Consider the following 26,122-nt stretch of genomic DNA (forward strand, 5'->3'; position numbering starts at 1 on the left):
ATATTTTGATTTTGAAGACTTTTTAAGCAGATTGAATTTGTAAAGTTTAAATTAAACCCAAATTACTGCGGAAAACCTCACTGATTAATGTTGAAACGCTGAGTGAAAATAATTCAAATTTTACACACAACTCAACATCAATTTTGAAAACTTGCTATCCCCCATGGAAAGCAAGAACTGTTTAATTTAGGGCGTAATTCATATAAGAAGAAGTAAGCACCTAATTATCTTGTTTGAGCCCTCTGGATTTCGATAACAAAAACTAAGTTTTGTTATAAATTCCCTACCTCTCTCTACTAACTATAAATCCCTCCACTAACACTTTCTTAATGGATTTTCTCCGGAAATGTATTTTTCAACCACTTCGAGAGGTTCGAAAGTTTACGATTTTCCCTTGTTTTGGTTGAGATAGCTTAGTTAAACTATTTAAAAAGTATCATCAACGGATAACCAACAATAACCCAAACTAAACATAAATAACCCCAATATCTACATGAAGTGTCTAATAAGACGAGTTTTGTTCTTATTAGCAGTAGAAAGCAGTACAAAACGCAATTGATTCATGTTAGAGATGAGATCTTCTATCTGGTGTCTGCATATGCTGCCTAATGGGAAAGGGAGAATGGTGGACTTTTGAGTATCGGAAAGTCGCAGTAGAAGGAATTTCTGCAAAAAACGCCACTTTATCGAAATCCAGAACGGCCAAAACGTGATAATGATAATTATCAAGGAAGACACCATCGAGTGATTACTTTCAATGTAAATACTTAACTTAGATGACAACATAACGTGTATTTCACAGCAGAACGACTTTCATTTTACATTTAGAGTGATTTAAATTTAAAGGTTTAGATAATAACAGTCCACTTTAGCAAACTTGGCAAGTAAATTTTTAAAATTAAGCGAAAATCACTTAATTTGAAAAATTGAATTGAAAATTCTAGACCAGTTCAATTTAGGGTGTAATTTAAAGAAGAGAAACCTGCAGATGACCCAAATTTCCTGTCCAGAAAGAAAATTCGAAAAATTTCAAAATTCCATCCAAAATCCAGAATGTTCCTCGGCGTTCCTTGTCGAATAAATATGGCATGCAGCAATATGACAAAAGTCAATAATATGGGACTATAAACTCTACATCTACGTGGCAACTAGGGGCAAAATAATGCCAAACTCACCGAAAGCTGCATCGTGCCACCTAGAAAGAGAGAAATACATTCTTTAGTATTACAGAAACTTAGTCAAAAGTTTAATTATTTGAAATGAATAGAGGAAATAAAAAATGCCAACAACTTCAGTTACTTCTCGAAAAATTAAACGCAGTTCAAGCTCATTTATTCATATATTTCATTCAAATCATATTTACCAGCGTTCTGCAAGCTGACGCCCCATCAGCCATGTTCTACCCATTAATAATCCTCAAAACCTCTGTACACTTGAACAAGCAATTAAGATCTACTCCGAATTGAAAACTTTAGTCTTTATTCTGTATATGCCGTCTATGCACAAAGGACTGGCGACGTATTTTGTTCGCTTCCCGTATAAATTGAATATTTAGTCCAACAAAACTATATGTTTTCAAACGCAAGTTTCTGGTTCAAACTAGTTCGGATGGTGGCCGTGGACAAAACAGGTTTCCCAGCCAAATATGAAGAAATACAATCATGGGGCGGAATAGTTTTTCATGCAAAATAAATGCTCTCGGACTGCCGTTCGATTTTTATAAAAATCGCGATTTTGCTAAATTTTTATGAAACCGAGTCATAAAGTCAATTTTTTGTATCGTACAAAAGTGATCTGCAGAGAAAATCGCCATTCAGCTTGCGGTTGAATCAGTAGCTTTATTTTTGTTCTCGGATCAACTTTTTGCGGATTTTTTAAATTACAATGGCGGAAGAGCGATAAACTGGACTGGCACTTCTCCACGTTCACAAAATGGTACCGATTGAAGTGGAGGAAGTCATAAATCGTTTTGTGAGAAGACAAGAGAAGAAAAATTGTGTATTCATTAAATGACATAATGAAATAAGCTTGTAGCATCCCACGCCACTATGTTTAGACGTTCCTAATCCAGATAACTTAGTTCATGATTGAATGTGTCGAAACAGCATTTTTGTGAATGAAAAATATGTTCAGGATTTTTATAAGAATGTCCCGTGTCCCGTTACAGAAACTGGACTACACACTATGCGTAAACTTTGAAACAATTATTCAGATTTAGATAGTTTAGAAAATTAAAATGTGCTTAAAATTGCATCAAGTTACGAAATAAATTGTGTATTCCGCTTCTGGATCCAAAACAGATGCTTGTACCTCACTATTTCCACAAATTTCCATTTTAATGGCTATTAGATGGATTCTTGCGGCTTAGCTGTAAACACACTCGAATTTAGCTTAAACTTATGATTTTCATATGCTCCTGAAGATTTGTTTTTAAATCAGGTTTTAGGGACTATCCCGAAGGAAATGAAAACAGAAACGTTAAAGGAAGAATTTGGTTCGAAAATAAGAACGAGTCGGATAAAACCAGCGAACTTTTGTTAAAATAGCTCAAATTTCTCTGCAAACATGCTATGATTTTGAGATTTAGTTTTAACATTGCTGTTTCTTTATTTGATCAACTGAATAAAGCGAAAAAGGACTGTTGCTTTAAAAGTTAACAGTTTTTTAGGTCAATACCTTAAATTCAATGCTGAAATGGGCAATGTGAAACAAATTGGAACATTCCCATTTTACCAGCGCAACCCGGCCAACAATGCAGATTAATTTGGCACCAAATCTCCTTACGAGCCAGTTTGCTTATTCCATATTTTGTAACGTTTTATAGTTTCAGTTTCGGTAACGATTTTTCCATTCCACCTGAACGCCGGCTTGGTCACAACATCGATCTGGCACTGGGCCAACTCAAAACGTAAACATTTCAGCTTCAGTTGTTAATAAACCAGTTCGCATTGAGTATGCTGTCACAATCCCGCATTATTACGAAACAACTGGCAAACTGTCATTTTAAATCAAGTGATAAAACACTTGCAGTAGTCAAATGGGGCTCTCATATATTGAACATGTAATTCAGCGCGTTTCGATCCAACTAAGTAATGATTTGGAAAAGTTCTTTTCCTTAATGGAAATTATTGATTGGGCGGTATCATGATTTTGCAGGATAACTTGCTACAAATTAATGGAAAACTGCACAGTTTTATTGCTCCTATTTGGATTAGATCAGTTTGGCCAAAGTGTGTAATGAAATGGACTGGATTTTTTTTAACTGGCAAAATTTGTAGTTTGTGTAAGTAAATAATTTTGCGAAAAACTTACTATGTAAAATATTGAAATTGTAAATGAATAAGGTAAAGAATGACGAAGAAGGCGCCGGATTCATATGAGCGAAACTCAAAGGTTTCAAAATCAAAGACTTAATTGGAAAATATCCTTCTTCTATTTTGATTCAAGAAATAGTTGTGGAATAGATATGTTGTTTTTTTAAATTTAAAATACGCTCAATAAATTTGGCATTTTTGTAATGAAGATTATCAATGATTTGAGACAAGAATAAATAAATTGTTTTCACTGATCACCAGTCCTGCGGGTAATTTTTGAAAAATGCGTTTTGCTTAAGCAAGAATCGACACAAATTTGCTTTCATCATCATTTGATAGAGCAAATATTTCGGTGTTACCCTTTGAAGTTCCATTGCAATCTGGCTTTTTAGCATGTTTTTAATTTTTCAATTTCCCATATTAATATTGCCGGCAATTTTTCATAAATAAATTAGTCTTAAATGAGTTTCGCTAAAGAATTGCTTTCTTCATCATAGTCTAGAGTGAAGTCTTCCATATAACACCTACAATTTCAACTACGATTTGAGTTTTCCTAGCAATTTTTGGTAAATTTGGTTACCAAAAAATGCTGATTCTGAAAACCCACTTTTTATGTTTTTAAATTAATTTCTTTTAGAATGATTTGCCCAGCCACTTGCTCTTTGGATCATTGCATGGAATCTGCTATTAGCTGCACTTTCTACGAGATTCATTGCAATAAGGCGTTTTCCTTACTTTAAAGGAATCTTCTAAAGTTACCAGCCAACTTCATCTTTCACGTGTAACGCATTGTGCAGGTTATTAAAAAATCTTGAAAATTTTTATTTAATGAATTTATCTTAGATATGTTTTCCGAGCAATTTGCTTTTTGTAATCAGCGAACTATTCCCCAAACTTGCCACAATTTTAACTGCAATCAGGCTTTTTCGATAAATTTTCAAAAGCGGCATCTCTAATCTCTATCAATAGCCCATTGTGCAGGTTATTTAAAAAAATTAATTCGTTGAAATGAGATTTGCTCGGAATTGGTTTTTTGTTCCATTGAAAAGAGGACAGTTTTCTTTTTAACTGCTTAAAACTTAAGTGCGATATGGATTTTTAATAAATTTTCAGGAATTTCTAAACTAGGGATTCCAACAATGTTTGTGTCTCTGTCTTACAGACTATTTTTACCAATTTTATTTTAATTAATTAATTCGCTGTCTATATTCCAGTATGGAGCAAGCTATTCTCTATACCTTTTAGAAATTGTATGTGTATAATTAGTAAATCAACAGTAAAATTAAAAAATTGAGCACTGAATGACCCAATGGAAACGTGACTAAAATATCTGATCTTGTTTTCAATAACTTGACTTGAATATTTATCAAAAGTTCGTAATTATCATGTCTTTATTGCGTTTTTAAACTGCACAATTGTCAGAGAATGGATAGAAATGTAGACTACGCCTTTAAATTTCACTAGCTGCTTAGTATTGGTTATTGAATACACTTGCTATTTGAATTAGGATTATCTTTATCCGATAAATTACAGATTTTTTCTTAAATTTTTCTAAATTATTTCACTTAATTTTAGGCACTTATAAAATGTTTTAATGGAAATGTTTCCTAGGCATGGGTAGCTTAGTGAGCTTTCAGGAGTTGGCGCAGTGGTTCAGTAAAAAATCAGACAAAACTAAAACTCTTGACTTTTTCAATAAAAAACATAAAACTGGAAACCATATTTGCATATCGGAAACGGTTCTTTTGAGACAAGCTTCAGATGAACCTGTTGTAAAAATACAAAACAATTCTCAAAGTTTGAAAACTTCTTGTGAATGAATCAATGGGCTAAAAGTTCTACATCTACATGGCAACCAGGTGCAAAGTAATGCAAAGTTTACCGAAAGCTGCGTAGTGCCACCTGGAAAGAAAGAAGAAAATGTGTTTAGTAGAGCAGGAAATCTGTACAAAGGCAAACTGATTTGAAAGCTAAAAGATTTATAGATTAGAGTTAATTCTTACCAGCTTTCTGCAAGCGGCGCCCTATCCTCCATTTTCTACCTATGAATTCTCCAAAAGTTCACTGCACACAAACCCAGGTAGGATAAACTACCGCACTTGCTTTAAGGGTCACAATGATTCTATATTTCCCATTTAAAAACGCGATACTTAATCAATAATTATTAATTAATTAATTCGTATCGTTAAGTTCTTGAAGGGTGGAACCTAAAGCCATTTATAGTACGGCTTCTGACCATATTCTAATGCAAGCTCTATAAACTTGAAAATGCCATCGTATTTATGCATAAAAATACAGTTCCATTATTTTTCATCAAGCCAAAGGCACGAACACCAACATTATTTCTAGGTCTTAATAACCCATTTCATCGTAAATTCATATGCAAAACTTAATAATTTTCCACCTATTTTTAACAAACAAAACATATACATTTCAAAATGACTTCAATTTATCCATAACGAGCCGCTGCTACAGCGGGTTTATTATAGGCAAGCGAAGGATTAATAATGTGAATCCAAATTGATTTGCTTCCAATTTTCACTCGATTGCTCAAACTAAATACAACGAATTTCGCCACTAAACAAATCGTTTACCGGATTGCGCCATAAAGAATCAAAACTTTATAAACGTGGAATGTTCATTTCCAGAAATATGGCCGCGCTTAATAAGCACATTCTTAGAAAGCAAACATTCATCGATTTATGTTATATATAGCTAGTAGAAAGTTTAGACAGCTTGGCGGCTGGATTTCGGCATAGTTACAAAGCCCATTCATCACGTAATAGTTGTCCAGACAGTATGGGGTCAGCATTCCCTATGAACCGATTAATTCCCAACAATCAATGCACTTGCGTCCCTTTTTGTGACCCATTTCACTCAATTCTGCCCCGAAATGTTATTGGGTTTCATCTACTTAATCCTAATGTTTCCAATTATCTGGATAAAGATTTGCTGTTATCAAATTTTCAAAGTCCCAGTCAACTCCACTTTGTTACAAAGTTAAAATGTATTCCCCGCTTTCCACAAACCCTAGACAAGAGCTAAATATAATCTGCACACATTTACTTTATGGTGCATTCTAGGAACCATTTAATTTATCTATGTGTGTGCTGTATCAAGAGAGTTTAACCAACAGGCGAGCTGACAGACATTCAAATAAACAATCAAAAAATATGTTTTTTCGGTTACTACATGGATTACCGATTTACACTAATCTAAACAGTTTAATAAAATGTTGCCAAAATCTCTATTAATCATGACATAATTAAATTTTCGAAGCCGACACGGTTGCCAGAAGTTTATGGAACATTTAATAATAAAATGTGGAGTCAGTTTTTATCAACAATTTCAGATAGGGCTTAATATGGATTGTATTCAATTGTACTTTTAAGTGGTTTTCCAATAGGACCTCAGTCAGTGAATTGATTGTCCAGCCAATTTTGAGCCGAGCTGAATGCAAAAATGCGGGTTTATATTTTAATATACAGAGTGATTTACAAGTTTAACACAAAAATTCAAAATTGAATCCTTGGACCAAAACATAAGACAATGACCCACCCTATGATAGGTGAATAGTGTTCGCTTAAATCCGTTGTGCATTTACGAAAATTAATTTAAATTCAAAATATTGAGTCAAGCTCTAAAATTGTTTGGTAGTCTAAGATCACTTGAAGTTTTATTTAATGATTCCAATAATTTATTTAATAAACTCAAAAGAATTACAATGTGAAGGCAACAAAGCGACTGAACGTTAATCTAAAAGAAAGTTTTTGGAATGAGAAAATAAAAGAGATACGGGAAATAAAGTCAAAAACTAAAAAAAAATGTCCTAAACGTACGCGTATTTTAAGATCTGTGCACTTATATCCGTAATCTTTGATGGCTCGAAAGTTTAAATTTCTCTTCTAACTAACTTGACTATTTGCTAGTTTTTCAAGTTGAAATTCTCCAAAGTTCATCTAATAGTTACCTATAAAAAAAGGTAATAAAAATCACAAAATTAAGAACATGAAGTTTTAAAATATATATTAACTAATAAACACCCAAAAAAATGTTAACAGCGTACATCTTTCAGAGCGTGTCTAGAACTTCTGAATTTTTCCGATTGTAGCCCAAGCGCTTTGAAAATAATCTAATTTATTGAAGCAAACACATTTAAATAAAACTTTTTACAGCCTTCAGGGATTTTATATTCGAGTTTTTCTCTAGAGAGTCTGGAACACGACGAGGCAAAATTTGAAAACTAAAATGGATTCAAAACTTTATTTATATTAAGCTCACAACTAGTGATGAAATCAAGGCAACTTTCGCAACCTTTCCAGTTTGGAACATTTGGTGAATTAAGTACTTGAGTCGAATTAAAATTGGCAACTGGGCGGACTTGAAAAATCAGATCAGACCGTCAGGAGACGACGGCGTAATAATCATGATTTTATTTTTAATATCTCTATTTTTAAATAGTCTAAATTCGCAGTCGAGGCTTTATATTTGACACGAAATTAACTAAGAAATCGCCTTTGATCGCCCCCATAATGCGGCTTATCTCCCAATAGATTTATGTGGCCTGTCGCTTTGATCTGCTGGTAAATCCGTGCAAAATAAGCCAAAAAAGTGCTTTAATTTAGACTGACAGGCTTAAGGTTTTGCAGCAGCACGCCACACCAATTTTATTAACTCGCCGATTGAAATGGAGTCTGACTTGTCTTTGGGCTTGTTCAGAGGCTTTATTGGTTGCACGCGATGTTCGCACTGATCATTGTTATCAACGAAATTACATTGAATTGAGTTAAAATCAGCAGTAACACTTGAAAAAGTAGATAACGTAAAATGAGGGAAGAACAAATTTCTACACATTCAGAAGAAAGCAGATAGTTAGTCCAACAGTCTTGTATTTTGAAAAGTATCCAAAATCATAAACAACAACATTTGAGATAAAATTGACTGATTGAAAAAAACAACAAATGAGTAGCTTCCTGTCTGGAATGGAAAAGCCGTAATTTTTCTCTTTGCTAAGTCTGGCTACTGGATTTAACCACAGTGTTCCTGCAATGGAAAATATGTGCCGCAACAGCCCGATATTTACTGGATTAAGCACGCAAGCCACTTGTAAAATGTCTTTGATAAAAAATAGCAACAAGGATGATTGCAATCAGTAAAAGCTATTAGTGCAAGTTGGCGCTGAAAAACCTTCTAAAGTTGAATCATAACATTATTATTTATCACTTTGTAACAATACACAATTTCATCCATTTCCAGAGAGTCATAACGATCCCCCAAGCAGTTTTCCTCTGTTTTCTTTCACATCCATATATTTGAAATGGCCCCAAGAAAATAGGCATGAATAAATTCTCAGGTTTATGAAAATGCAACACTTTCAAGTATGAAAAGCACCTTGAGGTGACAATGGCAAAGCGAGAACATTGGGTATTAAATTGTGCCTAAGCTACAAAAGGATAGAATCAATGGCAAGATGTGCGATCCGACCGCCTTAAGATGCGGAAATCAATATCGGCTCAAAGCTCTAAAGCCCCGGCTTTACATTTTTATATTATACGATGGCCTACTTGTCGGCAGAGAAGAATATATTTTCCTGGTTTTATGGGGAACATCGGGCAAAAACGTCTGTTTATGGAATGTAGGAATAATTGGTCATAAAATCACTGAACAATTAGAAACAGCTCAAAAGCAACATTAGAATCGCAGACAAAAACCTAAATCTATAAATCAAACGTTCTTTCCTCAGTTTTGATTACATTAACCCATTTACTGTTCAAGAAAAAATGCCTGTTCATTTGCTGGTTTTGCGGACATTTGCACTGGATCGTAATCTCGAAGACTTTGTTTCTTCAGAAATCACATAAATAGGCACAAAAATCTGAAGTCGTCTAAATCCTTTAATAGAATGGTTTGTTCAATTTTTGCTTGTTTAATCGATACCCGCAGTTTTGAAGATTCGTTACATAGGCGTACCATTAAAAGAACTGCATTGCATCCATGCTCAAACCGCTTTTCAAAGTTAAAAAGTCAGAACGGCAATTGAAGATATAAAATCTACTAGAATAATACAAAATCTGATCAAGGGCAAACCAGCTAGTTTTAAGTTACTTTGCACAAAACGGATGGACGCTTCAAATAAATTTTTTGTGCGAAAACTATTCAAGACTAAATGTTTTAAGTGCTGTGTTCAACATTTTAATTGAATATGTTTTATATTCGAAGAATTACTACAATATTCGGTTGAAACAAGCTGAAAACAAAAGTAAAACAAAAAAGATACACATTAGATTTGTCATTTTTGGAATTCATCAAACCACCATGGGGTGAATGAAAAAGTTGCCTACATGTTCCGTATAGAATAACGTGCAGATAACGATCGATCTTTTTGTTATAATGTTAACGATCGAGTTGAATATGTAATATGAATATTTTACTGGGGAAATTTGCCATTAATATTAAATGATTCGTACGATGTTTAATATATGTATAATTGGGGCCATGTGAGTGAAATTATTATTTAAAATAATGCCAGAGCCGTCAATAAGATTTGTAGAGAACGTGGAAAAAAACATTTTTTTCAAATAAAGTAAACAAATTTTCACAATTAACAAAACAATTATGCTTTTGAAAAATTTGTTTCAGTAAAAATTAACTTAAATTAGGATTTCGTTTTTGGATCTGAAAGTAATAGGAAAAACTAGTAAAAGACACTAAAGTAAAGTAAAGCGAGTTAAGAAGCAAAGTTTAATATTTGAAACTCGATGTTTCAGCAAAATATTTATGATACATTTTTTGAGTTTTCACCGATTTCTTTTATGTTTGCAACATTAAAAAATGCATTTTCATTATAGCTTTTGTGTTTAGTTTTCCTTCGTTCATTGAATTAGAAATATGCTTTATTGTTACATAAATATACATTTCTTCTGATCGTCTCTAACAGACTGGAGAATATGTGTTTTTAATTATTATTTTTTCCTGTAGTATAAGCATTCACGTTTATTTTCGGAGCCATATACTCCCGCCTATTTAATTATTAAATAATTTTTTGCTACTTGAAACACAAAACCCCGAAAAAAACGACATTCTCCAATTTAATATTAATAAGTAATTTGTGTTATTTACAAAATAACATGTCGCTTAATGGTTGGGTAATTAGGCAAAAAAACTTCTTATTTAATTGTGTGTAAAAGCTATAAGCTGATTGGTTAAGGTCGCTACAGTAATTCTTTCAGTCACAAAGGCAAATTTTCTTACACTATTAAAAAAATTGATATCCAATATTAAGGGTTGGTGATTGTTAATCTATTTACCGGCTTCAATTTCAAAGCGTTTGAGGAGTGTTGTGTCCAGACGTTTCGCTCGCAAAAGCAATCGACAGCTTCAGATCTGACTGAAGCCGATTCTTCAAAAGTTTAACATTTTCTAAGTACCTACAAAATGCACCGATAAAACCAATCAACCTTGGGCGTTTAAGTCCTTCAATGAAGCTAATGAAAATTGTTCCGCCTCTGGTGACGACGTTAAAATACTTAAACGTTATTGGGGTGGAAACCCTCAAGGGGGAAATGTTTAAGACGAGACGTTTCAACTCTAAAATTCAATTAGGGGATCAATTCAGGGTGGATTTTGAAGTCTTTGTGCTTAAACTGTGAAGATTAATTGATTAATTCATTGTTTCCGGTACCGATTTATGGGTTGAGAGGAACTCTTGTAACTGAGAATCTTGGCATTGCTTCCTTTATACATAAGTTAAGTCTGAGGAAAACAATATGAAAGATTAAGTTTCAATGGTTTCCCTAGGGTTTGAAACTGAACTTGTTAAGTTTTTTTGTTTAAAAACTTTACCATTGTGCTTTTTTCAATAATATTTTATTTCTAATTTTGTTTTTTCTTTTAGTTAACGGCCTAGGGTCAGTGGCCGGCTCTCCAGGACCCCCGCTTCAGTCAATGGATTTATTAGGCGCTATGGGATTGTCTAACGTATCATGGACGGGAATCTCTTTGGCTCCCGGTTACCTCAAAGGCAAGCCGGCCTACCTTTTGGAAGGTAAGCAACTTACCTAGTAAAAGTAGCGATGATGTAAACTCGAGGCCTCTAGCTCAAATGGTTCTTCAGAGATGAGCAAAAAGAGGAACACGTGTTGGAAGCGATGGCCTAATTTTGTTGAAACAGCGGGAGAAAATGTAGTTGACTAATTTCGCTTTTTGTGCAAAAAGTAACGCTTTACAGAGCAAATGGGTATTTTGATGCTCGATCAAGTGGTGTTAAATGAGCTCTTTGGATCAAATGCTTCTTGAATTATGAGCTAAAAGGTGGCGTCATGTTTGAGGAGTTCTGAATGAATTGGACGCTCTAAGAAGAACTATCAAAAACTGATGTATGCGCTCATGTAGAAATGTATGAAAATTTAATAAATGATGTATTAGGAAGCGAACCAGACGAAAGAAGACTAAAGCAAGGAAATGTAAGAAAAATGCTAATATGCATATGTATATTTTTTCTTCAATTGGTATTTACCTATTTCGTCTTTCGGAAAGTTGGCTAAAACCATAAACGCAGTTGATAGATAAAAGGTTACAAACGCACGCAGAAGGTACCCATTTAGGTCTTGCAATGTCTCGATGTGTACCAGGGTGACATTTTGGAGACCTCGAGAAGCAAAAATAAGCATAGTTAGAGGCACAAGACCTCTGAAGAGACGGATAGATGATATAGTTGCTGTGGCTGAAAGAAAGCGAATTTGAACAGCCAGAGATAGAGAAGTATAGAACAGACTGGAAGAGATCAAAAGATGAACAAGAAAAAGAAGAATATCTCGACGCATTAACATCTTGAGAAACAGAAAGTTTTGCAAAGGTTTCAGACACATCTATTCAAGTAACAATTAATTTCTGCGTTTTTTTTTATATAATTTAATTGATTTAAATAAATTTAACTTCTGCTCTTTATATAAATTAAAGCCGATGAACTGAGTGATGAATAGTGCGAACAAATCGACTTTTACTGACTTACCCTAACTGTCTAAGGGATCCACCCCATCCTTCCTCATTGTTCTTGAATAAGTAGTTTCTAGTTGCCCCAAGTATATGACTGAGACATTACTCGTTCCCATTTCCGATTCAAGTCTCCACTCTCCTTAATGCACTACTTCTGTCGTCTTGCCCCTAGAAGAAAATAGACTTCAAGGAAGTCCCATGAAAATCGGGATGGAGTCTAGCATTTATCATAAATTATTCATGTTTGGAAGATATGCGGTAATGCAGCAGCGCGAAATTGTCTGTCGTTTTGCTGACTTTGAGTTATGTTCGTTTCATTGACCATTTTTCAAGTGTTTAACACACATTCTTCTAAATATACTCGAATACTCGGTCCAGTGGGTTTTTGCTTCAGGTAATTTTTTTCGAAAAGGCATGAGTTTATGTAGAAATGTTATCAAAGTGGGTCGATTTGGTACTGGGGAGCTAACTAATTGGACTTTCGTAATTATTATCTTTAAAGGAGTTTAACCGATTAATAGTAACTTGCTTTTGAATCGTTTGTGGGATCAAGCAACCAAAGTCAAGCTTTATTTGCTCTTTACAAAAAAACGAACAATTTTCCTGATGATTGCCAGCTTTTCATCATTTTTCTGGTCCGATACTTTCAAGATAATCAGTGCAGCCTGAAAGTAATCTGGTTACTGACCTGCCAATTAATGGATATTGATCTTAACTGACTATTAGAGGCCCAAGTATGATTAAGTCATAAAAAGTTATTATGTGATTAACGACAAGTTCAAAGTAACCGATATAAATTTTAAAAGAAAATGTGTTGCATTGAAGTGTTTTCATCACGTTATGGCTACGTGTTAAACCGAGGAAGCATAGAATGAAAAATAAATTAAAGTAAATTGTAAAAAACTACATATTTGCATTGCTTGTTCTACCACAAACCACAGCTCTGAGTCACCTTGTATTTCTTCTGCCATTTGCGAAATGAAAAGTTCAGAGCAAAGTGTAGTAAATGACCTTTCGATGAGTTGGCTATTTTTTAGCTCGTATGAACTTTAACAATTAATTATCACCACGATAGAAACAAATTTCATATATCAGTAGCCGATTGCTCTGTTAGTTTAGTACATAACATTTTGTGAACATGCTAAAAAGACCAAGAAGGATCCAGAAATTCGAGACTGAAGAGAAAATGCGCTTATAAGAGGCTGCTACGTCGACAAAACTGATGGGGCGTTTAATCTTCTTCGACTGATAGAAACTGAAACTGAAACTGAGAAATTGAGCCGGAGGACAGGTCGCAATAATCAATTCCGCGTCAAATTAACGTCGCTTCCAATAACTCAGCTTCCAAATTGTTTTGATCTCGACCCTTATAGGATCAGCTTAAAGCTCCGTATCATTACATAATGGAGTGTAAAATAAGCTCCTTAACGATGAATGTTATGGATTTTTTAATAGCATTAGCTGTGTTTCTTAAAATATGCACTAAAACGCCTCTACATTTCTGTAGTCCTCATTATTTCCCATCACGTTGCACCCACCATTTTCCAAACACTCACATACACACAGACAAAAGCTTTGATTAATTACAAACGTAAATTAGTCTTTAGCTAATTTCCATTAGTGGTTCGTGGAAAGTGAAATATGCAACTTTAAACTCCCCCCGAATATTTGCATTAGGAGGGATGGGCGTCGTGTTTACCTGGATTCGATTTTATCCGGATCATCGAACGCCGAAACGCTAATAAAGCCCTTTTCCCATAAAAGGCCTTAACGACAATTTAGTACTGGTTTATTGCAGACAGTAAAACGCTGCCTAAGGCTTTTAGCGAATGACTGGCGTCTCGAGGGAATGCAACTACAGACAAATTGCTTGTTGAAATGCCGAATTATTACTTATGACTTCTGCTTTCATGGATTGATATAATAGCTCAAAGTGTGTTTAGGCGACTGATTTATTTAATGGAAGGAAAATATTAAATCGACTGTTGATCCGTTAGCTCAACAGGTCAAAGTTAGATGAGAGATGAGCGTCAATATACTTATCCAGACTTAGTTTTTTTGAAAGGATTTTATACAAATAAGTTTTCTTTTAGGCAACAGACACGATCTTAGGCTACCTTCGGATGCTTTTCGGGAAGCTGCCGCCCTTTTGCGTGGCGGCTCCGAATTTACGATTGGTGCCTGGCTTCGACAGGAAATTGAAAATACGGGTACAATTTTTAGTGTTTCGAATGGTCCTATCAGATTTTTAGAGGTAAGAAATCCTAGATTTTTAAGTGTGAACTATTGACTATTTTTCGGTTAATGTGGCGGTAATTTTTATTTTCCCAAATAATTGACTTTTTGACATTTTTTTTTTATTAAAATTTATTGCCAGTATTGAATCGTTCCACTCGAGACCATTTTTTAAACCAGAAAAAATTTAGTTAGCTTTCAATTTATAAACCGCTTTGCGATTCAGAACTTCGGTTGAGAACCTTCAAACTGAGGCTTCATTATTGTTTTTTTAAGTTAAGTTTGTTTTGAACTCTCAAAAAACTTACAAATAGTTGTAGTAATAGTAATTTACAAACATTACACTCACTAATAATTACATTTTTAATTTAAACTCTAATTTACGTTCAAATGTGTTCAAAATAAAGCAATTTTTTGCAGCTGAAAGTTTTTTTTCAACTTTCGCAACGAAACTTAACAACTTTTCAATTCAAGTGAAAATAAACAAAACTTAGTTGATTATAATATTTTACCTGTTTATTACTATTTCAGGGCGCAATCATGAATTAAATGTAATTAAAAAAAAATTGAACTTATCAATTGGACGAAGAGCAATTATAGACCATCATTTTTTTACAGCTCGAGATATTAAAAAAATGTAAAATTAAATAGAACTCAACCCTGCATAGGAGTTGCCGCGTGTAATAAGGCCAATCGATATATAGACGATTTCGTTTTATTTTTGCGTGTACCTGGAAGAATTTGAATATTTTTCCATTATTGAACGTGATTTTTTGGATCTCACAAACATACATTATGACTTCAAATTACTCGACATTTGGCATGTATTACAATTTTCCAAAATATACGGGCCCATAACGAAATTATTTCTTTAAAATCTGACTTACAAAAATACTAATTAAGGATGGAATTAAATAGATAATTTTGGAACTGGATAAATTCTTATTGCTGAGTGCGATTTTTCTGTCTGATGCGTTATTTAGTTCAATTCTTATTCGGTTGCTGCATTTTTTTGCAAAAACATTAGTAGTTCAGATAAAGCTTCTACACGGAGGCAAATTAAACAATGAAAAAATTATGACAAAAATTTCACACGCTTATCACTTGCATAAAACAACGTTTTTTGTCTTTAAGTAGCACAGGCATTAAGATACACGTCGTACCTCAAAAACGTTTTTGAATTTTTTGCTCATTTAGTTTATTTACAGAGTATGAAAAATCAGCTTTTGTCTTAAATTGTCTGTAAAGTTCCTGTGCAGATCCTGAAAATCGTACCAAGAGCAGAACAGTTACCGCAGCAAGACCCAAAAGTTGATTTTTTGAGACCACCCTATAAACAGAAGAGAAATGCCTAAAAACACATTTTCGAGTTATTTGGTTTATCGTCAAACTTTTAGTGTTAAGAGGCAACAAAATATATGTCCGACTAAGAGCATTCCGAACTAGCCTAAATTTTGCAATTTTTCATTTGCCACCCTGTAGAAAATGTTTCTGCTATGTTTAATTTTTAACGAAACATTGACCAACAGAAAACAAATGGGTGTCAATAACGCTTCCAACAGAAACCAAAACGCTTGAAGCAATCAGAGCTTTAGTTTAGTTCCACACCCATGTTATAGCGCTGTTAAATTGTACAAATGAATAAACATTTGGGGCAACAAACCACAATTTCCGAAGTTACAGCCTCATTGTTCAACTTCGTCCCATCGTTTAATTTAAATTGAATTTTAAATATTTAAATTGAAGGTTTTAGTCTTAGTAAAAAATTAACATAATTTGAAGAGGTATGACACACGTTACTATTAAATTTAAACTTTATTTTCATTTGAAAGCCGGTTTGTTCTCATAAATGGCTGAAGTTTCGTTGAAAGTAGGAATTAAAAGTTGATGAAACCTTTAATTGCAGGTTAAAATTTTTAAATTAAAAAAATCTCCGTAGAGGAAACCAGAAAAATATCGGAAAATAATCCGTTATGCTGTTTAAGCAAATACACTACACTGTCTGTGTTACTCATCTTTTACTGTGGACGAATGAAGCTCGACCTTGCACATTTTTCTTTTTTGACCATTTTAAAAATTCAGGCTTTTGTAAATTAATCGCGTTATTTAAAAAAATACGCAACTTTTTGGTTTTACAGATTTGAAAATCTATTGGTATAATGGTTTAGAATTGAAAATATTTTTTCCAGGTACAGTCAAGCGGTCGCAGAAATGAAATCCGGCTACACTACACATCTCTCCAAGACAGACGAATATACATGGAGAGTTTCCATTATCGTCTGGCTGATAACATGTGGCACCATTTAGCGGTCACTGTTAGCGGCTCTCAAGTCGAAGTTTTGGTGGATTGTCATCCACTTTACAAAACGGTTCTCAGGCCAGGACAGCCTGATAGAAACGTCACTGATCATCACCAGATCTGGGTTGGTCAGAGGCATAATCATTACTTCTTTAAGGTAAGTAATGGAACGAGAAAACAAAATTTGTCTCATGGAAGTTTGTGGAAGTGAAACAGACTTTTCCGATTGAACACCCAGTGGAATATTTTTTCACCAAACTACACATCACCAGTTTTATTGCATTTCGTAAAACAACTGTTTAAAAATAGATTAATTGTGCGGTTTACAGGCCACCTAGGTCGCCAGATTTGACCCTCTTAGATTTTTTCTTTTGTGGTTATTTCAACCGCAAGCGTTAAAGTGTTTCAATTTACAATAGTTACTTGTAAACGTCCGTTTTATTCTAAACTTGACCCCGCAAACTTGTAAAAACCTGATAAATCACAGAAAAATTAATCAAGAAGCAACCAAGAAAAGGAGGTTCAGAAAAAAAGAATTTCACATTTGCAAAGAATAAAAATGTGTATTGTAAAAAAGTTTGATTCGTGCATTGATCAGATAGAGTGTTTTCAATGTCGAAATCCCCCGTATTTAATTTGATTTTTTCTCGCTAATAACCGAAAAATGGTCAAACAAAAAACAGTCTAGAGCGGAAACTATCACATAGCGATCCCGATTAAAGATTATACAGACAGCCACGTGCATGTCGTCACGAAATCGCATCGATCACGAACATTTTAGACACATTTGCATTTCTATTTGTTTTTGGGAAATACGTAGCCATTTGGGTACAATAAATAGAGTATAATTTTGCAAACACGCACCAAATCAATAATAAGGTGCAAAGCCAGACATTATTGGAAACTATTTTTAAAGGTTATTGAAAAGTGCAGTAAAGAGAAACATACAAAATCGCATTAAATAATTTTGAAACTTCCACTCCGGTACCTCAATTTAATTGAAAACTTCATTATCTAAAAAATTTAATGTCCTGTGAGACTCGAGATAATTGAACTTTGTTTGGTGCGAGCAGCAAAAGCCATTAAGTGTTGTTTAAAGGCAATAGATTCTAATTCAACCCTCTACCACTGTTAAATTTTTAAACTACGAATATTTTTTATGCAGCCGCTAATGATGTTTACTTTTCGTGTCAGACATGAGAAATTAGAGCAGCAAATTTAGTAAACAGCGTGGAAAACTATGAATATTTTAGTAACTGTTGGCATAACTAATGTCGTTCATAAGCGTAATAATAATAATGGATAAAAGTCGTATAAACGGCACCATAAATGCACTTGTGACGGAAATGTGTGCTTGTAACGGAAATGTTTGGAATAGTGTACAAACAAGAGCATTAAAAATGTAGTTTATTGTTATATGAAACGACATGAAGAAAGTGAATGCATTCGATTGGAAACAAGTTGTGGCCAATGTTTGTCTGGGTGGACAATATAATCGGTTCCGGTTTAACGATTGTTGGATCGTGGTGGATAAAACTAAGGCGGATGCTTCCAGTGCCCTGCAGGGATTATTAAAAGAAATTATTAATTTCCAAAGTTAAGAAGATGTTGCGGCAACAAACGCATCTTTAAAAAAATAAAACTGGTATATTTGAGGATAGTTGAATCAAGTAATCGGATGTTTTAGGGTTTTTTACAAGACGTGAGATTAATAGAGGGCTCCCATGGAGTCTTGGCTGTGTGTCCTCAACTGGACGTGACGTGTCCCACCTGCGGACAATTCCTGATTGTTCAGACTGCTGTACAGAATTTAGAACGCAAACTCCTGGAGCTATCGCAAAGGGTAGGTAGGTTTCTTTTTTCATTTTTGAATGCAGAGCCAAATTCGTTTATTTCCCGTATCAAGCAACCCAATCAACTGTGTTGTTGGCAGTGAAATAGTCATAAATGTTGGTTACTTAAAACGGCTGTTAATATTATGTATGAGTATTGATCATTCAAAGCAATAGAATGAATGAATTGATGAACATCAACGGAAAATGTTTGATGCTCTACACAGTTTTATGTTCTAGTTAGCACACGCAGAATTGCGATTAACCAGAGTGGAAGACTGTGACTGTCAGAAATCCTGCAAATCGAACGACACCATCCATGCCGATGGATCAACTTGGCAAACCGGGTGCAAAGTATGCTCATGTAAGGTAGGGTTCACTTAATGCCTCATTAGTCGGATATTTTACTAATTGATATTGCAGGGAGGCAACATTTCGTGCCACCCGGTCGAATGTGCACCCACTGATTGCAAACACCCGGTATTTTTGGATGGAGTATGCTGCCAAACTTGCCTAAGTAAGTTTAGAGCTCGTTTGAACACAAAAAACTTCCAAATATGACCATTTTCTTAAAGTTTATGATTTTAATTAGAACACATTTTTGTTATAGAACAGTGTTATTTTAATGGGGTGATGTACGACCACGACGAAGTAGTCACAGTGGAAAAGTGTAAGGACTGCAAATGTGTGGACGGTTCGATGGACTGTAAAGTGTACGATCCGAGAGACTGTCCGGAACTAAATTGTGCTCTCGATCAGCAGATTCGTGTTTCTGGCAGCTGCTGTCCAATTTGTAAAGGTAACCGACTCGCAATATTTTATTCAATTACTTACTAACTTCTTGTCGATAATAATTCCAACAAAAAAATTTGTTGAATATTACAAAATGCAAGTCAACAGCCGCAATCGCTGAAAACTTGTAATGTATGATTAATTTTCTCAACATCAATGCACATAAATGTGCTTGCTTCGGCTACTTTCCAATACAAAACCCTATCTAATCACCATTGTACTGTAACCTCCTATGAATGTATTTAACAAATCTGTTTCCATTAATCTTCAGGCCCGTTCTTTGCTCTCTGAATAGAACAAAGCATGTTTGCCCCAGATATTTTTTCGGTTTTCCGCCATCAATCATTTAACGTGCTATGCAAAACTGCCTGTTTATGCTTATACTACATTTATGGGCCCTAATAATAAACCTTTAAAATTTACATCCTGAAATGATTTTCCGTTTGGGAAAATTAATTTTTGTTTTTTTACACGAATACGAATTTCAATCATCAACAAACCAACCAACAAAGTGGTGTTAAGTCGAGGAAATTTTTTTCTTGCGACAAATTTCATTTCATCCCAAAATCGTTTGCATGTTGCAACTTGAAACGCCAATAACCGAAAACTAAGCAATCATTTGATTTCTAACCAAACATCATGCTTAACTAACCCATTTCTGTCTCTGTCCCACTAACTTGCTAACAGGAGTCGACTATTGTGCCAAGGGTCAGTTCTGCCACTCTAACGCTACCTGCCGCAACTTGCAAACTACTTACGCTTGTCAATGTGACCAAGGCTTTAGGGGAGATGGACGAGTGTGTACTGGTAATGACTTTTTTTCAGTGTTCAATTAATTGCTTTCGGTTGTCCATTTTTTACCTGAAAATACTGCTTCTTATATCATTTGAAACTACATTAAGTATCATTTTTCAGATCAAAATAAAGGAATATACGAAAAAGACAAGTTTTTTCAGTTCATGATGATAAGCAACCTCTTCATGTTTAAACGCAGAGCGACGAAAATAATTTTTCTTGCAGTAATGGAAATCGAAAGCGGAAATCACAGATTCTCCATCCACATCAGCTTTGCGGATTAAAAACATTTTTTATAGATTTGAGGAGGCGAGCAGCATCTTCTCTAACGCAGCCACTCCTTTGTAACTGTTAATCCACATATTCTTCCGGTCTTAATCGAGTAGATTACATACTGTTTGTTTAATCCATCCTGTAAGGACAGTTGGCCGCATTTTTGCTAAGAAACTGCCCGAACTGGGCGGAACTGAGATATAATTGGAGATAAATAAAAATCAATAGCTTCGCCACATTGTTATCTAACATTGCAGATATAAAGAGAGCATTTCACCTTTCGTATTTCTGCGTAGTTTCATTGCAATATCTCAGCCGATCTAAGGAGTTTTCTGTCTATGGCATAAAATCGAAAGTCAGTCTAATGTATTATTCAGTTTCAGGGGAACTTGCACGAAATGTCTAGAACTCGGGAAAACTTTACTAGAGATATCATTGATAATGCATTTACTTGGCAACGGATAGCTCAATCCGAGTTTAAGAAAAATGTACAAATTATACAAAAGAAACTTAAACCAGATGGATTTTTTCGTTACTCGCAAGTTATCTTCCACGTCGGTTTTCTCTGAAAAGTTTATTTGAATGTTTTTTTTGGAATATTAGAAATACGTTCAGATATAAAAATGAAATCTGACACTCTCAAACACTCATGCTCAAAATTCATTTTTTTATTTCAAAAAAACTTTGCTAATGGAGTTTTAGAATGAATAAGAAGCAGTAGATAAAACTAGCAGAAAATAGAAAAAAACATCTGACGATTTTCTATAGATATAGATGAATGCCAGCAAGAAGGAGGCCGAGAAGGCCATCATTGCCACTCCAACACCCATTGCGTAAATACGCCCGGCTCGTACGAGTGCCACTGTCTGGATGGGTACGTGCGAGTGGATCGCTTCAACTGTGCTGAGCTGGATGAATGTTCAACAGGCGCCCACAATTGCCATTTGAATGCAGACTGTGTCAACACTGAGGGCAGCTACAAGTGCCAATGCAGAGACGGGTATGAAGGAGATGGATACCAATGCACTCGTAAGTTGAATTGATCTATTTATGATTTGCTGGTGAATTTAGGTGTGTGTAGAAAATGAGTGCTAAAACTCTTGAAAGGTCGGATTAGTGCACCAAATAAGACTGGGTAACACTGTGTTGAGTTGCGCTATTGAGTTGTTGCCACTCTGTGAGTTAACGAGTTATAACTCATCCGTTGATGAGTTATAATTCATTTGTTAAAGCTTTACGAGACCCGAAACTGGAATTTGCACATTGTTTACAAATATTGACCCAACAGTGAAAAAACCCGAGTTTCCAAGAGTTTTCCAAATAAATGATTATAAACTTCTAAATGATTATAAAAAAAAAATCGGTCAATATTAAAAAACCACATTTTTTAAGACGAATGGAGGTAACGCGATTTCCAAATATCTGTTATAAACCTTCGCTTATTCTGCTCGTTTTTCATAGAAAATTATTTGATTTTTCTTTCTTTTGCGGAAAATACCTTGATAAGCATTTTTCTGAAACTTTAGAAAATTGAGCATTTAGAAGAAAGAGTATCTTGGCTAAAACTGGAAAGTTCTGAAATTCGAAGACATTTTAAAAACATTTGTCAATATCAAATCATCAAATAAAAGTAAAAGAAGTCATCAACATTTTCTCAGCCATCAAGCCACTTGCGTTTCAGCCATCAAGAAATATTTAATTTCGCGTCACATTTTCTGACAATAGCTGATGTTCTTGATGACCAAGTTTCTTAATATGATTTGATTTCCACTTCATCCTGGTTAATAACTCTTAAATGTGAAAGCTCATTTATTTTGCAAATTTTTTTTGCACAGAAGATACCTGAAGATTGGCAGTATTTGGTTAATAGAAACTTTGTTAAAACCGGAATGACCTGAAAATTTAAAGGAACTTTAGAAATCCTCAGAGCGATGAGAGCAGCGAATTTTCCCAAAAAATGTTTGTAAACTTTTGCTCTGGTCGTATTTTCAAGAGAATCCTAATTACTTTCGGTAAAAAACTGAATAAATTTATTTAGTTTTTGTGCCAAATTAGAAGATAAAATGGGTTTTCTAAAGTTCCCTGCAAACCGATGAATAACTTGGCTAAAACTGGAAAGTTCTGAAATTTGAAGACATTTTAAAAATATTATTAATAAATTGTCTTTAAAAAAATCATTGTCAATATCAAATCATCAAATAAAAATGAAAAAAGTCATCAAAATTTTCCCAGCAATGCAACTGAGTTACTGCGCCGGTGCGTTGGGTTGGCGCACCAAGCCATTTGCGTTGCGCCAACTTCTAAAAATTCTCTGAGTTACACAGGCCTAGCACCAAACACTCAGATCCTGGCGATTTTTTACAATTTCTACCGCTAACTAGCTCAGGAAATGAGAAATATTTAATTTCGCGTTACATCTTCTGACAATAGCTGATGTTCCTGATGACAAACTTTCTTAATATGATTTGATTTCCACTTCATCCTGGTTAGTAACTCTTAAATGTGAAAGCGCATTCATTTTGCAAATTTTAAAATTTTACGGTCTATCAGAAGAAAAATCAACATTAAAATCTCCACTGAGAATGAATGGTAATTTATAGTAGCTTTGGACCAGTAAACTGGAATCTTAAGGCCGGTTCTTCTTTGGATGCGTTTTTGTCCGAACCGAGTGCTAAGGACGACTGGCCTAAGGCCACAATTGGTGACAAAAGCTGTTCGGACGCAAACGTCCAAAGAACATCCGCCCTCAGACTACACACTACCCGCCTAATGCTTAAGCAAGTGATCGCAGGCTGAGGACGGCCAAACATAACAGCGCCGTAACGCATTCCATTACACCGTGCCATAAGAAGTTATCACTTCAAAAACATGTTCACTATACTAATACTTCGCAGATTCTATTTGGTAATTGTTGAATAAAAATATGTTATTTTTAATGTCTTAGCATAAGTTAGGTATAGCTTTCTAAAATGTGTTGCATGTGTTTGGGTCCTCAGGTAGCATCATATGTTTAGGGATGCACTGACCGCTGCGACGTTGTAGTAGTCAGTAAAGTGACAACCTCCGGGAAAGTAACTGCGTTTACTTGGTCGTCACGATATTCAAACGGTTTTTTTTATTTGTCTTTTGTTATTGTCAAGTTCAATAAACATTTATTATCATTACTCTGTGTGATCAATTGAGTACCTCAGAAGAAACTCAATAGTAATGTTGAAATGATTTTCCCCATTCTAGCGATTTGTACACCAGGATGCCTAAACGGAGGTGTGTGCCTCAAGCCAGGCCAATGCTCATGCCCAGGAGGGTACACTGGAACCTCATGCGAAAGAGATTTGGATGAATGCGCTACCAATGCGCATAGATGCACCAATTCCTCCACATGCATCAACATGATGGGTTGGTACTATTGCCAATGCAAACATGGCTATGAAGGACCAGTACCAGACAACAACCTTGGAACTTCATGCGTGGGTACGTACGAAAATTTCCCGAAAACCTGGCATGGTACTTAAATATAAAATTGCCCGCTTCCAGATATCGATGAATGCGAAGAATCTCACCACACCTGCCATTCATCGGCTCAATGCGTGAACAAAGACGGAGGCTTCGAGTGTTCATGTCCACGAGAATCGGTCGATTGTCGATACAGTTGCGTCTATGAAGACCGGGAAGTCGCCCATGGAATTACGGTTCAATCGAAGTTCAATCCTTGTATGAGTTGCACGTGTAAAAAAGGCGTAATCAGTTGCGAGCAACCGAAATGCGACTGCACCAAATCCTCCTCGGATGCATGCTGTCCTCAATGCGACTCCAGACATGCTTGCAGACATCAGGAATTGAATGATGTTTTGTTTATGCATGGCGAAAGGTGCGTATTTGCCACAGCCGTTGAAGAGCCAAAGCTCTGTTCGCCTCAATTTTTCGTATTTAACATCTTGATCGAATTTCAGATGGTCCTACCAGTGTCAAACCTGCGAATGTCTCTTCGGTGAAATCGACTGCTGGGAGTTAAAATGCCCACCACTGATCTGCTCCAACCCCATTCATTCACCAGGCGACTGTTGTCCTCATTGCGGAGATTTATGCTCCCTGGGAAACTACTCATCAAACTTCGGAAGCAACTGTACATTGAAAAGCGTCATGTATCAGTCGGGTTCGGAATTTTTGGACCCCGAAGATCCGTGCGTTACTTGCAAATGCAAGGTTAGTGATTAACTGGTAGGAGTTCCGTAGGAGCTCAGCTTACTGATCGTGTCTGTGTCGATTAACAACTACTAAGTATACTGAAACCTTATGTTAAATAGTTCGAAGGAAACGCTCATGTTCTTTTGCTAAAGTTAAATCGATTGACTGATTTGAAAAATGCTTTGTTTTAGACCGTTTCACAAATGTACAATTTGATTGACTTTAGCAAAGAAATACAGTGAAACTAATTTTTTGCTTGGTTGCATACTCAAATAGAGGCGAGACTAGTGTGCCTTGATGTTTTTCATTAACTTTACTATTTCCATTACCTCATTTTTCATTAATTTACCGTGATATTTTTCCCCAACTTTACACTCTTGAGTAATAGCAAGACTTTGAAGTGTATACAGGGTGTTTCGCATCGCCAAAAAATGGCAGATAAGGGTAATAAAGTTTGAAAAATATCGATTAGATATATTTGTCAGTTTTAGAGCTTTTGATAGCTTTATTCGAGTAGTAGCTTTCGATAACTTTTCTCGAAAAATTTTTTTACAAACTGCGTGATTTGAAAGCTGTTTTTTTTTACTTTAGGGTTGTAGCAAATTCTCCAACTTTAAAGGAGTTCTGATAAAATTTTAGATTCTTAATCCAGTGATAGAAAAACGAGGTCGTCTGTAACGCAAGTCGTTCTTGAGATTGAGGACGAAGAAGGCTGCGTCATATTTGAGCAAATTTCTAAATTTTTCTATCATGATATTTCAAACATTTCATGATAGATCTCATATACCTCTAGTACATGGATCCCCTCTATCAACCTGATCATGAGACCACATATTTTGCTTGTTTTGTAAAAACTACTACTATTTGTTCAATCAAGTTTCCATTGGCGAATTGCGGTTTTTATTCTCTAGTCAATGGTGGAAAAGCGGGCTCAGTAACAACTAATTTTTGAGAATGAGGAAAACGGTGGCGTTGTGTTTGAGCGGTTTTCCATTATTGCCAAATTCTGATCAAATTACTGCTATTCTGAAAATTTGTCATTTTGTGTCAAAACTGCTCTTATTTTCTTAATCGGGTTTGATCATTCCAATCATTGGTGAATGGGATTTCTAATTATCTATCCAATGATGGAAAGAAAAATGGGTTCGGCACCACAAATGGTTGTTGCGGTACAATGAAAAAGACAATCTTAACATATTTTCTGCGAAAAACTATAAAATAAATTTTATTAGAACACTCGTCTCCTTCGTCGCTTTGTAAAAAGTTTTGAAATCCCTTCAAGCTTCGCATTTGAGACAAAACTCAAATGATTTTTATCGAAAAACGAACAGAATAGACGAAAGATTACAATAAATTATTTGGAAAACTCCCATCACCCCCCACCTGAAGACTGAAGAATTTGT

The 26,122-nt window shown here is 35.0% G+C and overlaps 1 protein-coding gene across 4 annotated transcripts in view; it reads left to right on the forward strand.

Moving 5' to 3' along the window:
• LOC109535334 (protein kinase C-binding protein NELL1) overlaps positions 1-26,122 on the forward strand; it is a 62,781-nt gene that overhangs the window by 26,032 nt on the left and 10,627 nt on the right. For 2 of the 4 annotated variants that reach the window (XM_048667543.1, XM_048667551.1), the window contains exons 2-13: positions 11,209-11,358; positions 14,402-14,562; positions 16,733-16,999; positions 18,530-18,685; positions 18,915-19,043; positions 19,098-19,191; positions 19,285-19,473; positions 20,154-20,273; positions 21,303-21,563; positions 23,769-24,005; positions 24,069-24,402; positions 24,485-24,737. In XM_048667543.1, the coding sequence (XP_048523500.1) occupies positions 11,209-11,358; positions 14,402-14,562; positions 16,733-16,999; positions 18,530-18,685; positions 18,915-19,043; positions 19,098-19,191; positions 19,285-19,473; positions 20,154-20,273; positions 21,303-21,563; positions 23,769-24,005; positions 24,069-24,402; positions 24,485-24,737 (2,351 nt within the window). Of the gene's footprint in view, positions 1-11,208; positions 11,359-14,401; positions 14,563-16,732; positions 17,000-18,529; positions 18,690-18,914; positions 19,044-19,097; positions 19,192-19,284; positions 19,474-20,153; positions 20,274-21,302; positions 21,564-23,768; positions 24,006-24,068; positions 24,403-24,484; positions 24,738-26,122 lie in introns of all 4 variants that reach the window. The other 2 variants (XM_048667549.1, XM_048667553.1) reach the window with 2 other exon arrangements.

This window comes from Dendroctonus ponderosae, unplaced genomic scaffold, assembly GCF_020466585.1.
Source record: "Dendroctonus ponderosae isolate FM_Combo_2020 unplaced genomic scaffold, Dpon_F_20191213v2 Dpon_F_20191213_1, whole genome shotgun sequence".
NCBI lineage: Eukaryota > Metazoa > Arthropoda > Insecta > Coleoptera > Curculionidae > Dendroctonus > Dendroctonus ponderosae.